The 19,468-nt window shown below is 39.4% G+C and overlaps 1 protein-coding gene across 2 annotated transcripts in view; it reads left to right on the top strand.

Annotated features, from left to right (window-relative positions):
* The window catches only part of ticrr (TopBP1-interacting, checkpoint, and replication regulator), a 47,746-nt gene extending 33,182 nt beyond the window's left edge, over positions 1 to 14,564 (top strand). For both annotated transcript variants that reach the window (XM_043677252.2, XM_087981160.1), the window contains exons 16-22: positions 363 to 453; positions 592 to 656; positions 1,533 to 1,685; positions 3,542 to 3,666; positions 4,229 to 7,250; positions 8,970 to 9,092; positions 13,084 to 14,564. In XM_043677252.2, the coding sequence (XP_043533187.2) occupies positions 363 to 453; positions 592 to 656; positions 1,533 to 1,685; positions 3,542 to 3,666; positions 4,229 to 7,250; positions 8,970 to 9,092; positions 13,084 to 13,235 (3,731 nt within the window). In that variant the 3' untranslated portion in view covers positions 13,236 to 14,564. The remainder of the gene's footprint in view (positions 1 to 362; positions 454 to 591; positions 657 to 1,532; positions 1,686 to 3,541; positions 3,667 to 4,228; positions 7,251 to 8,969; positions 9,093 to 13,083) is intronic.
* Positions 14,565 to 19,468: the final 4,904 nt, after the last annotated feature.

Here is a 19,468-nt window from a genome sequence, read left to right as displayed (position 1 = left end):
TACTGCATTTGGGTTATTTTCCCCTTACCCTTCCTGATGATCCTTATTATTTGGATACAATCGCAAAGTTGCCTTTAATTCTTTGAAATCTCTGCCAAATGTCACATACAGGCAATGGCAAATTGTTCTCTATCCAAGTTTGATGTCTGTATCTGCTCTTTGTAGCAGAAGCGATTAAATATTCACCAGGTTTGCTCATTTCTTCATTGTCAAAGCCTAGACAATGCTTACACAGATATGAGATCAGCTTAATTTCAAATTTTTGCAGACTGATAATTTATTTTGCTTGAGCATATTTAGTCAAACAGGACCTCATCTAATTTTGTGAAGTGAACAAATTTAACAATGTTTTCACCTTTTAGGACATCGGAAATTACTGACCAGGAAGGTGACTGAGACACCTCTTCATAAACAGGTGTCACACCGGCTCCTGGACAAACAGATTAGAGGGAGGTATGTAACTATATATAGAATTTTTTTGGTGTAATGCATCACTGACATAATTCAAATATGTACTGTAATGAGGGGTAGGTCGTCTTTGGATATATTGGCAACCTGTATGAAAATTACTTTTCATGTCTGTTTCTGCAGATGCTCAGAGGCTGGTTCTGATGTTAGTATTGTTAAGGAATCTCCAGAGAGAGCTCTATCTGCTGGTAAGTATTTGGTTGATGGATGAAGTATTTCATAATGTTCATATTCTTCAACTTCAGCAAATTATCACTTGAATTACCATCAAGTTAAATTTTTCTACTGCTGATTTGCTTTCACTGAAATGAGATATGTGACAATGTTATTTTTCTAAAAGTACAAAGAGAATTATTGGAACGCATTGCCTGAAAAAGTGATAGAAGCAAATTCAATAATAAGAGTTTTGATAAATATTTGGAGGAAGATTTGTAGATCGGGTGAGGGAGAAACAGAGTAATTTAACTGATTGCATCGCTCTTAATTAAGAACAAATGATTTACTACTGAGTTTAAAAAGTGAGTTGTGTTTGGACAGTTGGTTCTGAAGTAGATGATCAAGTTCAGATAACCCATAATACTAGCCATGTGACCCCAGAATATTTATTGTACATCAATCAACTGACCTTGTAATTTGCAATTACTGTAGTGACAAAGGAATACAAAAATTGTGTGAATGTACTACTTTACACGAAAGATTATTCTTCTCATTAATGGAGTTCAGCTTACAGCTTTTATTTAATGTGTTGCTGGAAAAGCGCAGCAGGTCAGGCAGCATCCAAGGAGCAGGAGAATCAATGTTTCGGGCATAAGCCCTTCTTCAGGAATTATGCCCGAAATGTCGATTCTCCTGCTCCTTGGATGCTGCCTGACCTGCTGCGCTTTTCCAGCAACATATTTTCAGCTCTGATCTCCAGCATCTGCAGACCTCACTTTCTCCTCATATATTTTGAGCATCAACTGAGTGATCACAATTCAAGTCTGTTTTTATTGTGATATTAGTCAGAAAACATTAAATATGAAATTAATTATTCCCTTCCTAATTGTATTTTTTGTAATGTGCAGATTGTATTCTAAGGAGGAGCCCACGCATCAGGAGGGCATCTCTTGCCAAGAGTCATTCTACTTCTTTTTACTCTGGTTCATGCCCAAAGTCTCGGAGTTTGGAGCGAGTACAATCCTTGTCACATATACAAGCAGCAAAAACAAAAAAAACAGGTAAACACTGTTTTTCACTCATCTATGTATGTTCCTGTGACATTGAAAAATGGAAAAGTTTTTATTCATTCCCAGGTCAAAAGTTCAGAAGTTTTTGCATTTGCTAAGGATTTTTTTTTTAAAGAAGCCTCTAATGAGAAGTCTCCCTCTTGAGTTTTGGTTTTAAAAACATTCTTGAATTAAAAATTATTAAACTCTTGATTGCATGTTTTGCATTTGCTTCCCCTCTTTCCTTTGATATGGTTGCGCGTATCTGCTAGCCATTTGTCATCTGTCAACTGTAATGAAATTGTAAGTGTGTGTACTGTACCTTTTGAGAGAGTGAATGCTGTTCTGCACTGAGAGCTTACAAAAGCAGTCTCAGAGTGTACTGGAACATTGAAAAACATGTAGCATTTGGCCGTGAAATAAATACCTGAGTTGGTAGCTGTTTTGACAACAACTTGAATTTAACCAACCAGTTTAAATTATTCTCCAGGATACTAAAACCCAATCAAGTTTGAATTTATTGTTTTGCCAACATTGAACCAAATAAGACAATATGTTGGAAGATATAAAAAAGGCAGGCATTTTGAAAATCAGACAGAGCAACTGTCATCGAGAGAGAGAGACCCAAGACATTGAAACACTCCCTATCAAGGGTAGCTTTTTCACATGAAACATCTTCACAAAAAGAAAGAAGGCTACCCAGAGAGATCTTCAGCTGAAAGAAGAAAGATACTGAAAGCGACAGCTGCTGTATGGTTTTGAAATTAAGTTGATGTAATTTTAATAAGTGTTTTATTTGAACCATATATTGCTACAGAGTTGGAGGCAGGTAATAAGCAATTAAGAGGAAGGAGGGACTTGGAGTTGTGAATCGCTGTTTATTGTTCACTTTTAAAGAATAAATTGATATTATTTTCTTTAAATAGTGGAATGTGGGAGTTCTCTGTCACGCATATTTTAACAGATTACGAGGTGAGGTGAGCTTTTCTGGGTGTTTAGTTTAACTAATAGAGGGGTTCACCGCTATGTTGTAACACAACCAAGAATGCAGATGCTGGGGCTATTTAATAATTGGGATCTCTTCCTGCTTCTATTCTGACCTTGTACAATGTGAAATATTATTAGCAAGAGTCACTTGATCAAGTGGGAGCACTCAGTATACACTGGGTGGTAGAAGATTTTTGCCTCTGAAAATCACTTGGAAAAATTCAATCACAGATGACTGTTTGGGGTCAAGTCACTTCTGCGTTAGAGAATCTGAGTAGCTGCTTTTCTGATCACAGATTCTGTCTCTCAAGCTGCAATCGCAAATTTCCTATCTCACAAGACAAAGTCTGTGATTGGAGGAGCAGCAAGACAGGAGAGAGGGAATCTGTTGTTGGGGCAAAACTGCAGTATGTCCAGCCCAACAAGGTTGATAAGTAACCTGAGATGGAGCTTGGCGAGATCTGCTCCAACTCTGGATCTCAGCCTGAGGGATAATGCAGGAAATGGCATTGAGGTAAATTATCCATGATCTAGTTGAAAGGTAGAGCAGTCTCAAGGCGTAAACAGCTTACTCCTCTTATTGCTTATGTTCCTGCCTCAAATAGTTCAGGTGGATGTTGGAAAATAAGGTTAAATAATCAAACAGCATAGCATTTTTAGTGAAAACCAGATTTGACCTCAGAATCAAGACTCCTGAAATAAAAGTTGGTAAATAGTCTTAACTATAGCCTAAACATTACTTGCATGTAAATTAATGTATGTATTGGGTCAAAGCATTAGATAAATACAAATCAATAGTATTGTAAAATTGGTGTTAAAACTTTGTATCTGCCAAAAGTGAATCTGTCTGCTCGATAGTAACTTAATCCCTCTTTCTTTAGACAATCAAAACATCCAGTCTCCAAATCTGCTGCTTTTTGGTGCTGTGCTTGGACATCTCAGTCCGAAAGAGAAGCAGTCATCAAAGGGCTGTTGTTCAGACTCTGAGAGCTTATCTGCAGTTCAGGTATGATTGAACTTAAATTATATTTGGGGAATACAAGACAAAATCAGATATATTATTGAAAGAAAATAAATGAACAAAATAGACTTGTTCTTTCACCCCATCCATTTTGTAGTAGAAACGGATTATTTACTTTGAAAGTTTGAGTTAAAAATTTGATTCAGAAGATCATTGTCTCCTTTCTGTGAATGAAATAAATTGGAAGCTTAGTGCCTTTAATGTAAAAATGATGCAGATACTGGGGGCTTGGATTAGGTGCCCCATTGAGTGCAAGATGTTACTAAAATGGAGTGCATTGAAAATTGTCGTAAATGTTAGATTCCATTAGTATACCTAACCTATTGATATTGCAAAGAAAAGCTAGGCGATAAACCTTTGAGTTGCTAGCTTAGTTTGCACATTATTAGCAGTAAGGATATTGATTAAGAAACATTTTAATTCATCAGTATTCATCTGGTTAGCTAGTATTTTTACACTTATTGACTTTTTGTGAAAATCTAGGATTAATGAACTGTTGGACTTTTGAAATAATAGTTTACTAACTTTGTGCTTTAACTTCCGTCAGACTCCAAAACTTACTCCCGAGAAACATCTGATCTCCCCAGACAAGAGCAGAGTCATACAAAAGTCCCCACTAATATCCCGCTATTTGACACACAAGAAGGGTGTAAGCATCTCCAAGAGCCCAACAACAAGATTTAGCACCATTAATTACGCAAGTAAGGAATCTTCACCATGGAAATTGATAACCGATTCATACTTTCAGTCACCTAGGCGAAGTGAGCGTCTGAATAAAGAAACACCTAACAAAAATAAGTCAACTTGGAAAATGGAAGTTCAGTCCCCATTTAAATCCCCTGACATGGTGAGTGGCCATTTGATGTCATCACCTTATAAGGACCATTCACCAGTTAAATTGTCTTCCAGACGGAGTGAATGCTTAATGTCACCTTGCAGAAATAGTTCAACTGTAAATGTTTTTTTTGCACCTTCAAAGACTTTAGAATTGGTTTCCCAAGTAAAAACACCAAGGAAATATTTATCCCTATTAAACAGTCAAGAAAAGATATCAAGAAAGCGATCTCAATCTTATTCGGTTAATAGTTTGATAAAAGATGAATCATCAATTCCATGTACACCACATAAAAGAAAGTTGAGGAGATCAAAGTCTGAAGATTCATTCATCTCTCACACTGCAGTAAAATGTTCTGTAGTTTCTCCACCAAAAGTATCCATGTCAAAACTTTGGAAGAGGATTGCTGATACTTCATGCTTACCAGATCAGGGCAGATCTTGGAAATCAAATGAGAGCACATCTACACAGAGGAGTAGCTGGGAAGCCAGTTTTCAAACACCGCTGAAAAGCTCAGTGACAACGAGATCAATGCATAACATACTTACACCAGATAGACTCAATGCAATGCAGTCTAAAAGTCCAGTAAGAACAAGAGTTGGATTTCATGTCACCCCATCAAAATCTAAGATGAAGACACCACCAAATTGTACTGTAACACCACCTCAAAACTTGGTGCGGACACTATCAGTGTTCAATGAAACACCATTAAAATCGAAGTTGAAGACGCCATCAAAATATACTGGATCACCACCCAGAAGCCCAATGAGGACACGATCAATGTTCAATGTTACACCAATCAAGTTTGAGTTGACTGATCTTTCTAAACATCCTGGAACACCTCCACAACCCAAATCACCAAGAAAAAAGACTGGGCTTAATGTTGCACACTCAAATGTTGATCAAACGATGTCAAAATATAATTCAACACCACCTAAAAGCCCAACTGCAACATTGTCTCCACAGACATCTAGCTCAACATCTACACATCTCAAAACCTCAAGAAGAAATTCTGACCTTAGCATTATAACTTTCAAACATGACCTAAGTACACTGTCTAAATCTAAGTCAATCCTGTGTGCATCACCCAAACCAGAATCTATGATTGAAGCAGATGTTGAATCAGTGAAAATGCCAGGAAAGCTTGCCACCTCTATGACCAGATTAGACCAAATATTAAAAACCCCAGAGAAAGATAGGAACACAACTTGCAATGTACAGAGAAATACACCAAAGATTGTGAAGACATTTGGTGAGGCGAGTCATGTCTTGCAAGAATCCAACTTGTGTGAGAGTATACCACAAATAACATTTGAAATTTGTGACACCAATGAAAGCTCTGTATCCAATGAAACCATATCTAACAGTCGGTCTGCAGCAATGAGTGATAACTCTGGGAAGGACTGTCTTAATGCTGTTGTAGGATTAAATACTTCAAATTCCTTCCTTCACTCTTCTCAGAACATAGGTTCTGAACCTGATTTCAGTGTCAATTTGATAAATGAGAGACTGAATTCATCTTTGGATAGAGCAACAGATGCTGGTGCAGCAAACTCTCCAGTGAAGTACAGTAAAGACATATCTCAGGTTAGGCTCCTACAAAGTGAAAGCTCTGGCTTGAAAATGAAGTTTGCTGTGCTCAGAAAAGGGTCTGATTCCAGTGTTTCTAACTCTGTAGTTACTACTGACATTCCCTTGCTTCAAACAAAATCCACATCTTATGAATTCCGCTGGACTCCAGACAGGAGACAGAGACTAGCAGCAGCACGGCAACAGATACCTGACTTTCCCACGAAAATCTCAACTCCAAAGGGTCGGAATTGGCCACCAATGCCAACTTATGAGGTTGAGCTGGAAATGCAAGACTCTGGACTTCCCAAACTCCGATTCAAACGGACCAATTCTAGTACAGTGACTAGTCCACAGCTGGAGCAATCTGTCACCAAAAGTAATGGCAGTCCCTCCTCCATGTGTGTAAAGAAGGATGGATGTGAAAGCCCATTAGATGAGAGAAATGCACAGCGCTGTGTTAAGCATTCGGGAAAAATGGACGGAGGCCATATATCTCCATCATTTTGTTTCCATTATTCCCACAATACTCCAGCAAAGGCTACACCCAGAAAAGGTGGGGTCCAGACTTTTATTTGCCAGTCATATACACCAACCCAGTGCTCCTCTAATGCTGCTTCTCCGTCTCAAGTGGATTTAGGATTGGTCCCTTGGACACCTTCTCCCAAACACAAAGCGAGACATTCTCAAACACCAGATGCTATCAAAAACTGGCCACGGAAGAAGAAGGCAGCCACAACCCCACTTAGTGCAAAGCAGCAGAAAGGAGAGAATACAGTTATACAAAATGATGATAACTTTTACACAGAGAACGACAGTAACAAAATCATGCCTTTGGAGGAGATTGATATGGAAGGAGTATGTAGGTTACAAGATAATTCCCCTACCATTGAATGGGACGAAAGGTTTCCAAATAGTCCAAAGGAAAATTTTGGCCTTCGGTCAAGGAAACGAGGGCATAATTTTATCTCTACCACATCAGAAGAGGGAAAGGAAGCAAAAAGACCAAGGGAGGCAAACTTCAGAACAACTACCTCTTCATATACACAGTTTGCTTTGGAAGAAGTGCAAAAGGAACGGTCTTCACCTAATTCTTTCTCTCGTTTCTGTAATACCTTCACATGCCAGCGTTCAGTTGAAGATGAGAAGATTTTCGATAGTCCAGGTGATTCTCCTACTTTAGTTCACTTTCCCAAAATTGTCAGTTTGATAAACATTGTACCATACCTCAATTGCTATTAGCTCTTTTGTGAGGGAAATTAATGGAAATACGACACCGATAGCTTAATCATGAAAAAACAATTCTTTTGACATCATGTCTATTAAAAATTGTGGCTGGTTTGTTATGTTTAACTAACTGTTGATTTGTCTGTTTTGCTGGAAGTTAGGAATTTGCTTGCAAGTTTGCACTTTTACTGAAAATCAGTATATTGACAGAATATATCTAGTCCTATCCTAAAACATTGATGGTCACACTTAATTGGTTATAATATAGTCGCATGATGCTTATTTTGTAACAAATTCTTTTAGTTGAGTATGGTTACACTTGAATAAAGTCTTCAGGACAATTCTGGCTAGCTACAGAGAAAACATTTTGCTGTTTTGGAATTTGTTTAAATTGATCTTTTGTTGTAAAACTTGGAGATAGGGTGTGGCTGGAAATTGATTAGAAACTAAAATCATAAGGAAGATCTGGGACTGTGTCTCTAAATATTTCTCTATTTCTGCTTTTCCATGGAATCTTTGACGAGAGAGGATTCTGATTTGCAAACGTGATTTATGAACATGATCCCATACAAGGGTTTAGTTTTAAAGACTTGGCATATAAATATTTTCTGTACTTAGGAACAGCTGGTTTACGTTGTCCTACATTGTATTCTGACTTATGTACAAGTCGACTTGTGAACAGACCCAGGGATTGCCTGACTTGTGATCTTCTCGAAGTGTGTGTGTTTGCCAAGCAAACAGTGTGCAAGATGATTCAGAGGTATGAGTTCCTGTGGAGGTTTGATGCAATAGGAAAAGGGCAAATTGCAAGTTAAGTTTGTGGAATAAGGTCCAACTAATTGTGATCATGATATGGAGGTGCCGATGTTAGACTGGGGTGGATAAAGTTAAAAATCACACAGCACCAGGTTATAGTCTAACAGATATATTTGGAAGTACAAGCTTTTGGAGCGCGGCTCCTGTTGGACGATAACCTGGTGTTGTGATTTTTTTTTTTAACTTCATCTAATTGTAGTTCATATCAACTTTGACCAACAGCAAATGAGCAAATAGAGCTCAGTGCCTTGGTAACTGTTCTGATCACTGTAATGTAGATTACAGTAGTGCAGCTGTCTTTTTATTCATTTAAGGGATGTGACTCACTGGCAAGGCTAGTATTTATTGCCTGTAAAAGTGTGATGAGGTGTCTCATGAATTGCTGCTGTCTATTTGGTACCACAGAGTGCTGTTAGACAAGGAGTTCCAGGATTTGACCTAGCAACAATGAAGTATTGATAATATAGTTTTAAGTCAGTGTGGTGTATGATTTGAGGGGGCTTGCAGGGGTGATGTTTCCACGCATTCGCTGCCTTTGTTATCCTAGATGGTGATGATCATGGGTTGGAAAGTTCTGTTGAAGCAACGTTGGTGAGTGGCTGTATCTTGTAGGTGTTTCTTGACTAACTCGAAGCATGTGGGTCGAGTGCATGTCCTTTGAGCAATAGGCAGAGATGTGCCACTGTAGTTCAGTCACAAGCCCAAATAACATTGTTTACTTTTTTTTGTGGTTTGGGGTAGAAAAGCTTGCACGGAGTTGTGAAAATGTATCCCATGAGCTGTCTTAGTAGAGCAGCTGCTTTTTACCAGTGATTGTAATGCTTTTATTTGTGTTCTAAAGCTGGAACATCACCAAGCTGTAAAGTTAAATCAACCCTGTCTGCTAGCAGCCTGTTGGCACTCACTCAGTCACCTTTGTTGTATACTGGGAGAACGCCTGCAAAGAAAAGATCTGGTACAAGAGGTAAAGTTCAGACTTTTTATCATATTAAGTGTAATATCTGATTATTATTTCTTTAATAGTTTTATGAATTACATTAGCATAAGCAAATGGAAAGGCCTGGGATGAAAATCGCTTGCTTTAAGTTGTTTGCCATTTATTTAAGTTGTGTGCATCAACATTTCATTGGTTAGATCTGCCTGATGGTTTATCTACCTTGTTTTGAGTATGTGCAAATTTTAACACATCAAATGGGAGCCAAATTGTATAATTCAGTTCCCATTTATCATTGTCAACATGGCAAATGTAAGCTATTGGAATAAATTAAACTTATTTTCTTGTTTTGGGTTCCTTTTGATATAGGCTGTATGCCAAATTATGCTGGTAGTCCAACACTGCTGTCATGGTCTTTCTTTAATCTCAGCTCAATGTTATAACAAATCAGGCAATACTTTTTCAATGAAAAGTTATGTCTTAAATGTTCCAATGCAGTGTCTGTCTGTCTCTCTCGCTCTCGCTGTACCTGTTACATTTACAAATCATTTATATAAATGACAAAAAGCAGTGGATCCATCACCAATCCTTGCAGCACACCACCCCGGTCACAGGCATCCAGTCAAAAAAGCAATCCTCCACCACCACCCTCCTCTGTCTCCTACTTTCGAGCTAGTTATGAAGCGCCTGGGAGTGTTGCCAAACAAAGACACATTAGAGTGCAGTTTCATAATTCGTTGAAGGTGGAGTTGCATGTAGACAGGGTAGTCAAGGCATTTGATATGCTTGTCTTTATTGATCAGTGCATTGAATGTAGGGGTTGATTGGTTTGTGTTGCAGCTGTACAGGACATTGGTTCGGCCACTTTTCGAACACTGTCCAATTCTGGTCTCCGTGCAAAGATGTTGTGAAACTTGAAAGGGCTCAGGAAAGATTTACAAGGATGTTGCCAGGGTTTGAGGCGAGAGGGAGGTGCTTTATAGACTGGGACTAATTTTCCTGGTGTGACATTATAGAAGAATATAAAATCATGAGGTGAAAATGTGTTGCTGGAAAAGCGCAGCAGGTCAGGCAGCATCCAAGGAGCAGGAGAATCAACGTTTCGGGCATGAGCCTTTCAGGAATGCGGAAAGTGTGCCAAGCAGGCTAAGATAAAAGGTAGGGAGGAGGGACATGGGGGAGGGGCGTTGGAAATGCAATAGGTGGAAGGAGGTTAAGGTGAGGGTGATAGGCCATAGTTGGGGTGTGGGGGGAGAGGTCAGAAAGAAGATTGCAGGAAGGTGGTGCTGAGTTCAAGGGTTGGGACTGAGACAAGGTGGGGGGAGGGGAAATGAGGAAACTGGAGAAGTCTGAGTTCATCCCTTGTGGTTGGAGGGTTCCTAGGCGGAAGATGAGGCGCTCTTCCTCTAGCCATCGTGTTGCTATGGTCTGGCGATGGATGAGTCGAAGGACCTGCATGTCCTTGGTGGAGTGGGAGGGGGTGTTAAGTGTTGAGCCACGGGGTAGTTGGGTTGGTTGGTCCGGGTGTCCCAGAGGTGTTCTCTGAAACGTTCCGCAAGTAGGCGGCCTGTCTCCCCAATATAGAGGAGGTCACATCGGGTGCAGCGGATGCAGTAAATGATGTGTGTGGAGGTGCAGGTGAATTTGTGGCGGATATGGAAAGATCCCTTGGGGCCTTGGAGGGAAGTAAGGCGGGGAGGTGTGGGCGCAAGTTTTGCATTTCTTGCGGTTGCAGGGGAAGGTGCTATAAAATCATGAGGGGCATGGAAAGGGTGAATAGTCAAGGTCTTTTCCCCAGGATAGGGAAGTCCAAAACTGGAGGGCATAGGTTTAAAGTGGGAAGGGACAGATTTAAAAGGGACCTAACGGGCAACTTCACGCAGAGGGTGGTGTTTATATGGAATGAGCTGCCAGAGGAAGTGGTGGAAACTGGTACAATTACAGCATTTAACAGGCATCAGGAAGGGTACATGAATAGGAAGGGTTAGAGGGATATGGGCCAAATGTTGGATTTCTGGTCAGCATGGACAAGTTGAATTGAAAGGTCTGTTTCCGTGCTGTGTATCTCTAGCTCTCCATTGGCATCACTGGTTTTTGCCCTACTTAAGCTGCAGCAGTCTTTGGGATAGAAACGTATGGTGGTGACCTTATGCATCTGCTGCCTTTGTCCTTCTATGTGGTAGAGATTGTGGGTTCAAAAAGTGTGTTAATGGAGGCTTGGTGAGTTACTGCAGTGCATCTTGTAGAGGGAAAATATTAGTCTTTGCTTTGCTTTATTGATAAATGGAGAGAATGTCAATGGTGATGGACAGAGTGCTAATCAAGCAGGCTGCTTTTGTTCTGGATGGTGTCAAGCTTTTTGAGCGTTAGCTATGTACCAATCCAGGCAAATTCAAAGTATTCCATCACGTTCCTGACTTGTGCCTTGCAAATGGTGGTCTGGCACTGGGGAAATGGAAGGAGAATTGACTTTTGCAGAAGTCCTAGCTTCACGGTGGCAACAAGAGCAGTTCGATGTTTTTAACAGGTGCTGTTTAGCTTCTGGATGTTGGTCACCTCCTCAGGGATGTGTTATTGGGAAATTTAGCAATTTTGTATCATTGAGCATAAGAGGTGATAGCTAGATTCTCTCTTGGTTGAGATGATCATTGCCCAGCACTTCTGTGGCATGATTGTTACATGCCACTTATCAGCCCAAGCCTGCATGTTGTCCAGGCTATGCTTCATGTGGACTTTCTGTTGAGTTACAAATGCTTCTGAATATTAGCGCAGTTGTCAGGAAACTTCCCCGTTCCTGACCTTATGATGAAGGAAAGGTGCACAATATGCACAACACATCATTATCACTAATATTCATTTCTGTATTCGGTGAATGTCATTTTGGCTTCTTTTTAAATATTAAAACAATGACAGTTTGATTTAAACAGGTGGCGATTGGTTAATAGCAGTTGTGGAATATAGAGCATTCCCTCTTCAAATAAAAATCTGACGTGTTTTGCATTGGGAACTGTATTCGCTAGTAAGATAGTGTATTCATCTGCACTAATTTAGTTCTCAAATCAGGTAACATATCAGGATTTTGACATCATCATTGAAAAAGCAGCCCACTTGACCGACACTCCAACCACCATCTTAAATGCTCAGTCCTTCCACCATTAACACGCTGTGACTGAATGCTATCCCATCAACATGATAACTTGCTGTAACTCACCAAGTTTTCTTTGGTAGCAGCTTTCAAACTCAACTTCGTTAATGAAAGCTTTGCCAATGGCACTCATGTTCCATGAATGAACAGAAAAAAATCAATTTGTTTCAGGTTATAATTGTGTAAGGTTACCATAATCCCTGTCTCCATGCTCTTACAGTAAGTATGGTAAATAAATCACCTGCAGCAACTACAATTCTATTAACAACAAAAACAGAAGTTGCTAGAAAAACTCAGGTCTGGTAGCATCTGTGGAGAGAAATCAAAATTAACGTTTCGGGTCCGGTGACCCTTCCTCCAGCAACTTCTGTTCTTGTTTCTGATTTACTGCATCTGCAGTTCTTTCAGTTTTTACATTTCTATTAACCTATCTTCAGTTCATTAGCCAGTTCTGCCCGTCTTGCAGCTGTTTAAAATTTCCTACTCTGGGTGATGCCTCATTGTGGAGTACAATTCTCTTCGTGCTCTCGGCCTCCTTCGTCGCTGGCATTGTGGCCATTTTTTGTGCAGCTTAGATGATCTTGATATTGCAAAACGTTTTGCCCTGAAGAGTGTTGCTGGCCCAACCATTACTGTCCTTATCTGACTGCCTCATGTGGATTTTTCATTATCACTGGAGATTTATTTAGAATGATCTTGCCTGCCTGGTTGTTTGTCTATTCTGTGCTTAATTTAAGACACAGATCCACCTGAATTTGGGTTCCCTGAATAGGCCAGAAATTGAACCTGAATCTTTGGTTCCAGAATCCTTTTAGTCATTTAGTTTGAGTTTTGTGACTGAAGTACTGTTTTTGATTGTACTGAATCTTTTGACAGATGCTACGCATGAGGATTTACAGACTGATAACCTGGCTAGCAAGAGAATGACAATCGCTGGTGACACTGACCAGGATTACTCTCCTTTCGCCAAAGTGCCTGTTCGTCGTTGCATCACAAAAACATACTCCAGAAAAAAATTAATCAGTTAATGCAAGCATCTCAATCTTGGCTTTATCTTCAACTTGCTTTGTTATAGTTCCTTTCTGTGAAGATGTATGATAAGAAATGCAGTAAATATTTAAACAGTGGAAACTGCTTTGTGATTATCGTGGATGTGAAGTGGCACTTGAAGTGGAGAGAGAATGCAGCACTACATTCTGTGTTCATATGTTAAGGCTGACTGAATGTTAAAATTTCATGTATTTATGTGTCAAATTTTGTTGGATTTTTATTTGTATTATGGGTGTGCATTGTAATTGAACCTTGTTTTATGTCCCAAAGTGTCAGTGCAAGCTGGCTGAGACAACCAAGATTAATGGAAAGCAAGGCTGAACATCCATGCTTACATGCTATAGGCCAATTACTAGATCTTTTCCACAAAGTGTCAAGCATGTGAAAAGAGGGATTCATTCTAGATATAGAGCTAATGTTATGTGTTGGAAATAGTCAGTTCAGTGAAGTTCCTTTAAGTATTAGGGAGAGGGTAGCTGTGCAGTTGCTGATAAGAAGGTTAATATTCTGGGAAGATAAAATTGAATGGGCTGTAGGGCCATTTTGATCCAACTTGTGAGATCCGTATTATTGCAAGTTTTAAATATTGACGTTAGGTCGATTTGCAATAATTTAAGTGGTGTCAATTTAGTACCTTCAAGGTTTGTCTTGGCTTGTGTTTAAACTGCCAATGCTTATTTTAGAGCATCAATGTGAAAATAGACATAGAATATTTCAAAGCAGCTATCTTTGGATATCCATTTGCTCAGACTTTTAGGGTTATTAATCCAGCACTAGACATGCTTTCAGAGAAATGTGGGTGTTCTTTATCTTAAACTATTTATTTCTGTTCCTCACAGGGTAGATAGTTTGAGAAGTTCAGTTACTACTTAACTCCAGTTTATAAACAAAAATTATGGAATGTTTTCTGAAGCTAACTCTTGTTGAAGGAACACCTGTTAGGTGTTGTTAAATCTCTTCAATGTAATTTGATCTTTTCAAGTGTTGCACTTCTTGGCAGTTGTCACTTTTAATTTTAAATGCATTTCACAGAACGGAATTGCAGAGATGCTGCTGGCTTTTAGATTTGTGTTAAATACCTAAAAAGAGGGTATCTTGATCCATGTGGTAGGAATGTGGACTAGCCACATGATGTTGAATGCAGATCACTGGGTGATGTTTCAAATTTTTATTAAATAGCAAATTGCCTATAAAGTTTTACAAATTTTGGGGTGTGGATGTAAAAATGATGTAAAGTGTTTTTAATTGAAAGCTATTGAAACATTCTGTACAGTTATTTGCTAAAATAAATGATGAATTTATCACCATGTTCAGAAAGTATGCACTTTGTATATGTTACACAATACATAAAACTCTTCCAATCCAGCTGATCGTCTTAGCAGACAGTTCAGATTTCAGAGTGAAAACCAGGATTAAAAAGACCATCAGTTTTATTTTTCCAGTTTGATGGTCATCATGGTCAGCCCATGGGGAGGTAGGCTAACTCACTGACTTCTGTCCTTGAAGTCTAAGGACAAAACTCAAGGATGTGACTTCTTTCAAGTTGCACACCATCACAATTGCTGGTGTGGATCATTTCTTCTAAACTATCATCTGTTTCTAGCCCCGACTGCCTCTTCTATGGTTCATAAAATCTCAAGTCAGCAACAGCATTTAGCTTACCAAGTTGCTTGTTAATTCATTTAGTTGTGGTTGCATGATTTCTTGGAACAACTGTCTAACTCACTGTTCTCAATGACTTTCTGACTCTTTTGAAAAAGAAAACAGAGTTGCAGCGCCATAAGCCGAAAGCTCATTAACCTCTACTTTAGAATCTAAATTCCCAAGTCACATTGTATTAAAAACCTTCATAACATTGTGTTGACTTGCGTTGGAGCAAACAGATCTGATTTTCTGGTGCTGACCTACCTGTTGCATGAATTCAGAGTTTTCTGGTTTCAGCTCCAATTTGGGCATTTTCTTCCATGAAGAATTATGAAACTTTTTTAATTTGTATAATTCCTAATCACAAAACCAGCAATGTACAAGAGTGCAATATGCCTCAAAGTCTACCATATGGTTCCAATCGCTTATTTCTTTTTTGGGACTGACTCGCTTCAATTTCGGGCTTATGAATTCTGTAACTTCCACAGATATTGGTAGAGTATTTCATATTCTAACCACCTTATCGTCTAAAATAAAAGTAAACTCCCACCTTCTCCATTTGTTCTTTTAATTTTTGTCAATTGCGTCCTCTGGTTACCAACTTGCTAACCATTATAAAAAAATTTAACTAGTTTACCTTATCAAAGTCCCTCCAAACTATGATACCTCCATCAGATTTTTCAACCTTCCCTATTTTAATGAGTTGTTTCTTTCAAACTCTCAACCAGGACATAAAATGGGATACTGATGTATGTGATATATGAAGGCAAACATTCTAGCTGTTAAATTCTGGAAAAAAAAAGAACAATCAGTCACTTTTATTATGGTGTCAGTTGAGGAACTAACCAGCTTATGATTTGAAGTCAAGAATACAGTCTTTCACAAATCCATGTATTCTAAGTTTAGAAAGAACTATCCTCAATATCTGAAGCTTATTTGAAATACCTACATGTGTAATGGGTGAGTTAGATACTTTGGTACACGTTGGGTCATTGGGCCAATTGGCCCACTTCTGATCTGTAATTTAGGACATAAAACAGAGCAGGCCCTTCGGCCTACGATGTTGTGACGAGCATTTATCTTAATCTAAGATCAACATACCTACACACCCCTCAATTTACTGCCATCCATGTGCTTGTCAGCAGTCGCTTAAATGTTCCTAATGTCTCTGACTCCACTACCACTGCTGGCAGTGCAATCCATGCACCCACCACTGAGTAAACAACCTACCTCTGACATCTCCCCTATACCTTCCTCCATTCACCTTAAAATTATGACCCCCAGTGACAGCCATTTCTGCCCTGGGGAAAGATCTCTAGCTATCTCTCGATGCCTCTTATTACCTTGTAATTCTCTATTAAGTCACCTCTCATCCAACTCCTCTTCAGTATGAAAAGCCCTAGCTCACCATGACACATGCTCTCCAATCCAGGCAGCATTCTGGTAAATCTCTGCACCCTCTCCAAAGCATCTACTGTACGACATCCTTCCTATAATGAAGCGACCAGAACTGGACACAATATTCCAAGTGTGGTTAACCAGGATTTTATAAGAGGTACAGCAAAACCTCATGGCTCTTAAACCCAATCACCCTGTTAATGAATATGCCCTCTTAACAACCTTATCAACTTGGGTGGCAACTTTGAGGGATCTGTGTATTTGGACCCCAAGATTCTGCCGTTTCTTAACAATGCATAGAATCCTATCCTTAACCCTGTATTCAGCATTCAAATGTGACCTTCCAAAGTGAATCATTTTGCATTTATCCAGGTTGAACTCCATCTGCCACTTCTCAGCCCAGCTCTGCATCCTGTCAATGTCTTGTTGTAGCCTGCAACAGCTTTTGACGCTATCCACAACACCAGCAACTTTTGTGTCATCAGCAAACTTACTGACCCACACTTTCACTTCTTCATGCAAGTCATTTATAAAAGCTACAAACAGCAGAGTCCCAAGAACAGATTCCTGCAGGATAACACTGGTCACTGACTTCCAGGTGGAATACTTTCCCTCCACTACCACTCGTCTTCTTTCGGCCAGCCAAATCTGTATCCAGACAGCCAAATTTCCCTGTAGCCCATATCTCCTCACTTTATGAATGCACCTACCGTGAGGAGCCTTATGAAATGTCTTACTGAAATCCATATACACCACAACCACTGCTTGACCTTTGTCAACTTGTCTCGTCACATTCTTAAAGAACTCAATAAGGTTTGTAAGGCATGACCTGCCCCTCACAAAACCATGGTGACTATCTTTAAACAAACTATGTTTTTCCAAATAATCCTAAATCCTAACTCTCAGAATCCTTTCCAGTACCTTGCTTACCACAGATGTAAGATGACTGTTCTGTAATTCTGAAGGATTTCCCTGTTCCTTTTTATTGATCAGAGGAACAACATTTGCCTGTCTATATCATCCAATACTACACCCATGGAGAGTGAGGATGCAAAGATTGTTGCCAGAGGTGCAGCAATCTCATTCCTCGCTTCCCGTAGTAACTTTGGATTTATCTGGTGCAGCCCTTGGGACTTGTCTATCTTGATGCTTTTCAGAATTTCCAGCACATCCACTTTCTTAATATCCATCTGTTCAAACCTATTATCCTAGTCCATAGTGTTCTCACTAGCAACAAGGTGCCTCTCAAGTGAATACAGAAGCAAAAAACTCACTTAGAGCCTCCCCTACCTCTTCAGACTCCAGGCACAAGTTCCATCAACTATTCCTGATTGGCCCTACCCACTCTCTGATCATGCTCTTATTCCTCATCTCAGTGTAGAAAGCCTTTGGGTATTCTCTAATCCTTCCCACCAAGGCTTTCCATGCCTAGATCTCAGTCCATTTTTGAGTTCTTTCATAGCTACCCTGTAATATTCTAAAGCTTTGCCAGATCCTTGCTTCCTTAAGTAAGCATTCTATGAACATTGTGAGCAATTTTTCTGCCTGGCATTGATTTGTTGCAAATACACATTTTACATTAAGCATCCTCAAGCCTGAGGTCAAGGATGAGTCAGTTCACCAAGAGAATTTGGTTAACTAACTGGTAATCTTTGTTTTCTCAATGTTAGGGAATGCTATCTCAGGGCATTGTGATAAGTTATGTTTGAGGATGACTCTTAAATGATTGAAAAGTTGATTTGCAGTGGGTTGCTCTAATTGATGAGAGAATACATTGGTAGGATACGCTTTCCAGCCCTCTGCCTTCCATGGATTCATCCAAATCGTCAAGCAAAAAGACTACAACAAAAACAAAAATTGCTGGAAAATCACAGCAAATCTGACAGTATTTGGAGAGAAATCAGGGTTAATATTTCAATTGTAGTGACTCTTTTTTAAAAAATCGACTATGATTGTTCTTTTGTTGAATCTTTTGTGTTATACTAATGTCCATTGAAGACACATGCCCAAGATGGCATGCTCTACAAGATGGATGCATGTAGTTTGGTTGCTTAAATCTAAGGTATCATCATTATTTGAGAGCAAAGTAAGACAACATCGCTTGGAAGATCAAATTAAGATCGCAGAAAGGTAGAATATTCAAACTAAGCTAATTGTAACAGCAATAAACCATGTTGTATAAAAGGAACAAGTCAAATGTTTCACTCTTTTGAGAACTCCATATCATGTGGAACACATACTGATAATGTACAACATCTGGGAAGGGAGGAATAGAAAAACTATTCAGTTTAAACTGCCTGAAGTAAGTTTTGTCAACCATTGATGACTAAAGAGAAAAAACGTTCAACATCTGACATCGGTCTGAACCTGAAACATTGGTTTATTCTCCCTCCACTGCATATTCTGTGTACTTGCATACTTGTGTAGTTTACTACTAGTCAACCAAGTCTATCAGCAAGTAGTTGCACTTGGTTTCTGGGTAGCTTTCAAGCGTGAGACCAGCAGTGGGATAACTATATGTAGTTCCTGATTTTGCCAGCAGATGTCCTCCATATCTAATTGAACTGATGGTTTAAGCTTTCTCCTTGTATCAGAAGTTGTTTTCCAAGTTACTGTATGAATTAAACATTATTGCCCAAAGGCTATCCAACTAATCAGCGCACTTTATATAAATTATCACTAGCTTTTAATTTTCTTTTGTTTCCATTCGGATGTGTTTGAGGTAAAAACATTTGATTTGATGTCTCTTTAACAGTGGTTAAGTTTAAATTACTTACAGTGTGGAAACAAGCCCTTCGGCCCAACAAGTCCACACCGACCCGTCGAAGCGTAACCCACCCAGACCCATTCCCCTACATTTACCATTCACCTAACACTACGGGCAATTTAGCATGGCCAATTCACCTAACCTGCACATTTTTGGATTATGGGAGGAAACCGGAGCACCCAGAGGAAACCCACGCAGACACGGGGAGAATGTGCAAACTCCACACAGACAGTTGACCCGGCATTGAACCCGGGTCTCTGGCGCTGTGAGGCAGCAGTGCTAACCACTGTACCACCCAGCCACCCACAAGTTCTGTACTATGAGCAATTAATTCTGTATAAATTCCTGCTCTTTTTATTATCTGAGATCTTCAAGGATTTAGGTATTTTTGCCTTTGTAATC

Source organism: Chiloscyllium plagiosum, unplaced genomic scaffold, assembly GCF_037043375.1.
Source record: "Chiloscyllium plagiosum isolate Xiang-an unplaced genomic scaffold, Cpla_swu_hap1 HiC_scaffold_39, whole genome shotgun sequence".
Taxonomy (NCBI): Eukaryota; Metazoa; Chordata; class Chondrichthyes; order Orectolobiformes; family Hemiscylliidae; genus Chiloscyllium; species Chiloscyllium plagiosum.
The sequence above is the reverse complement of the archived record's forward strand: the minus strand, read 5'-3'. Positions and strand labels throughout refer to the sequence as shown.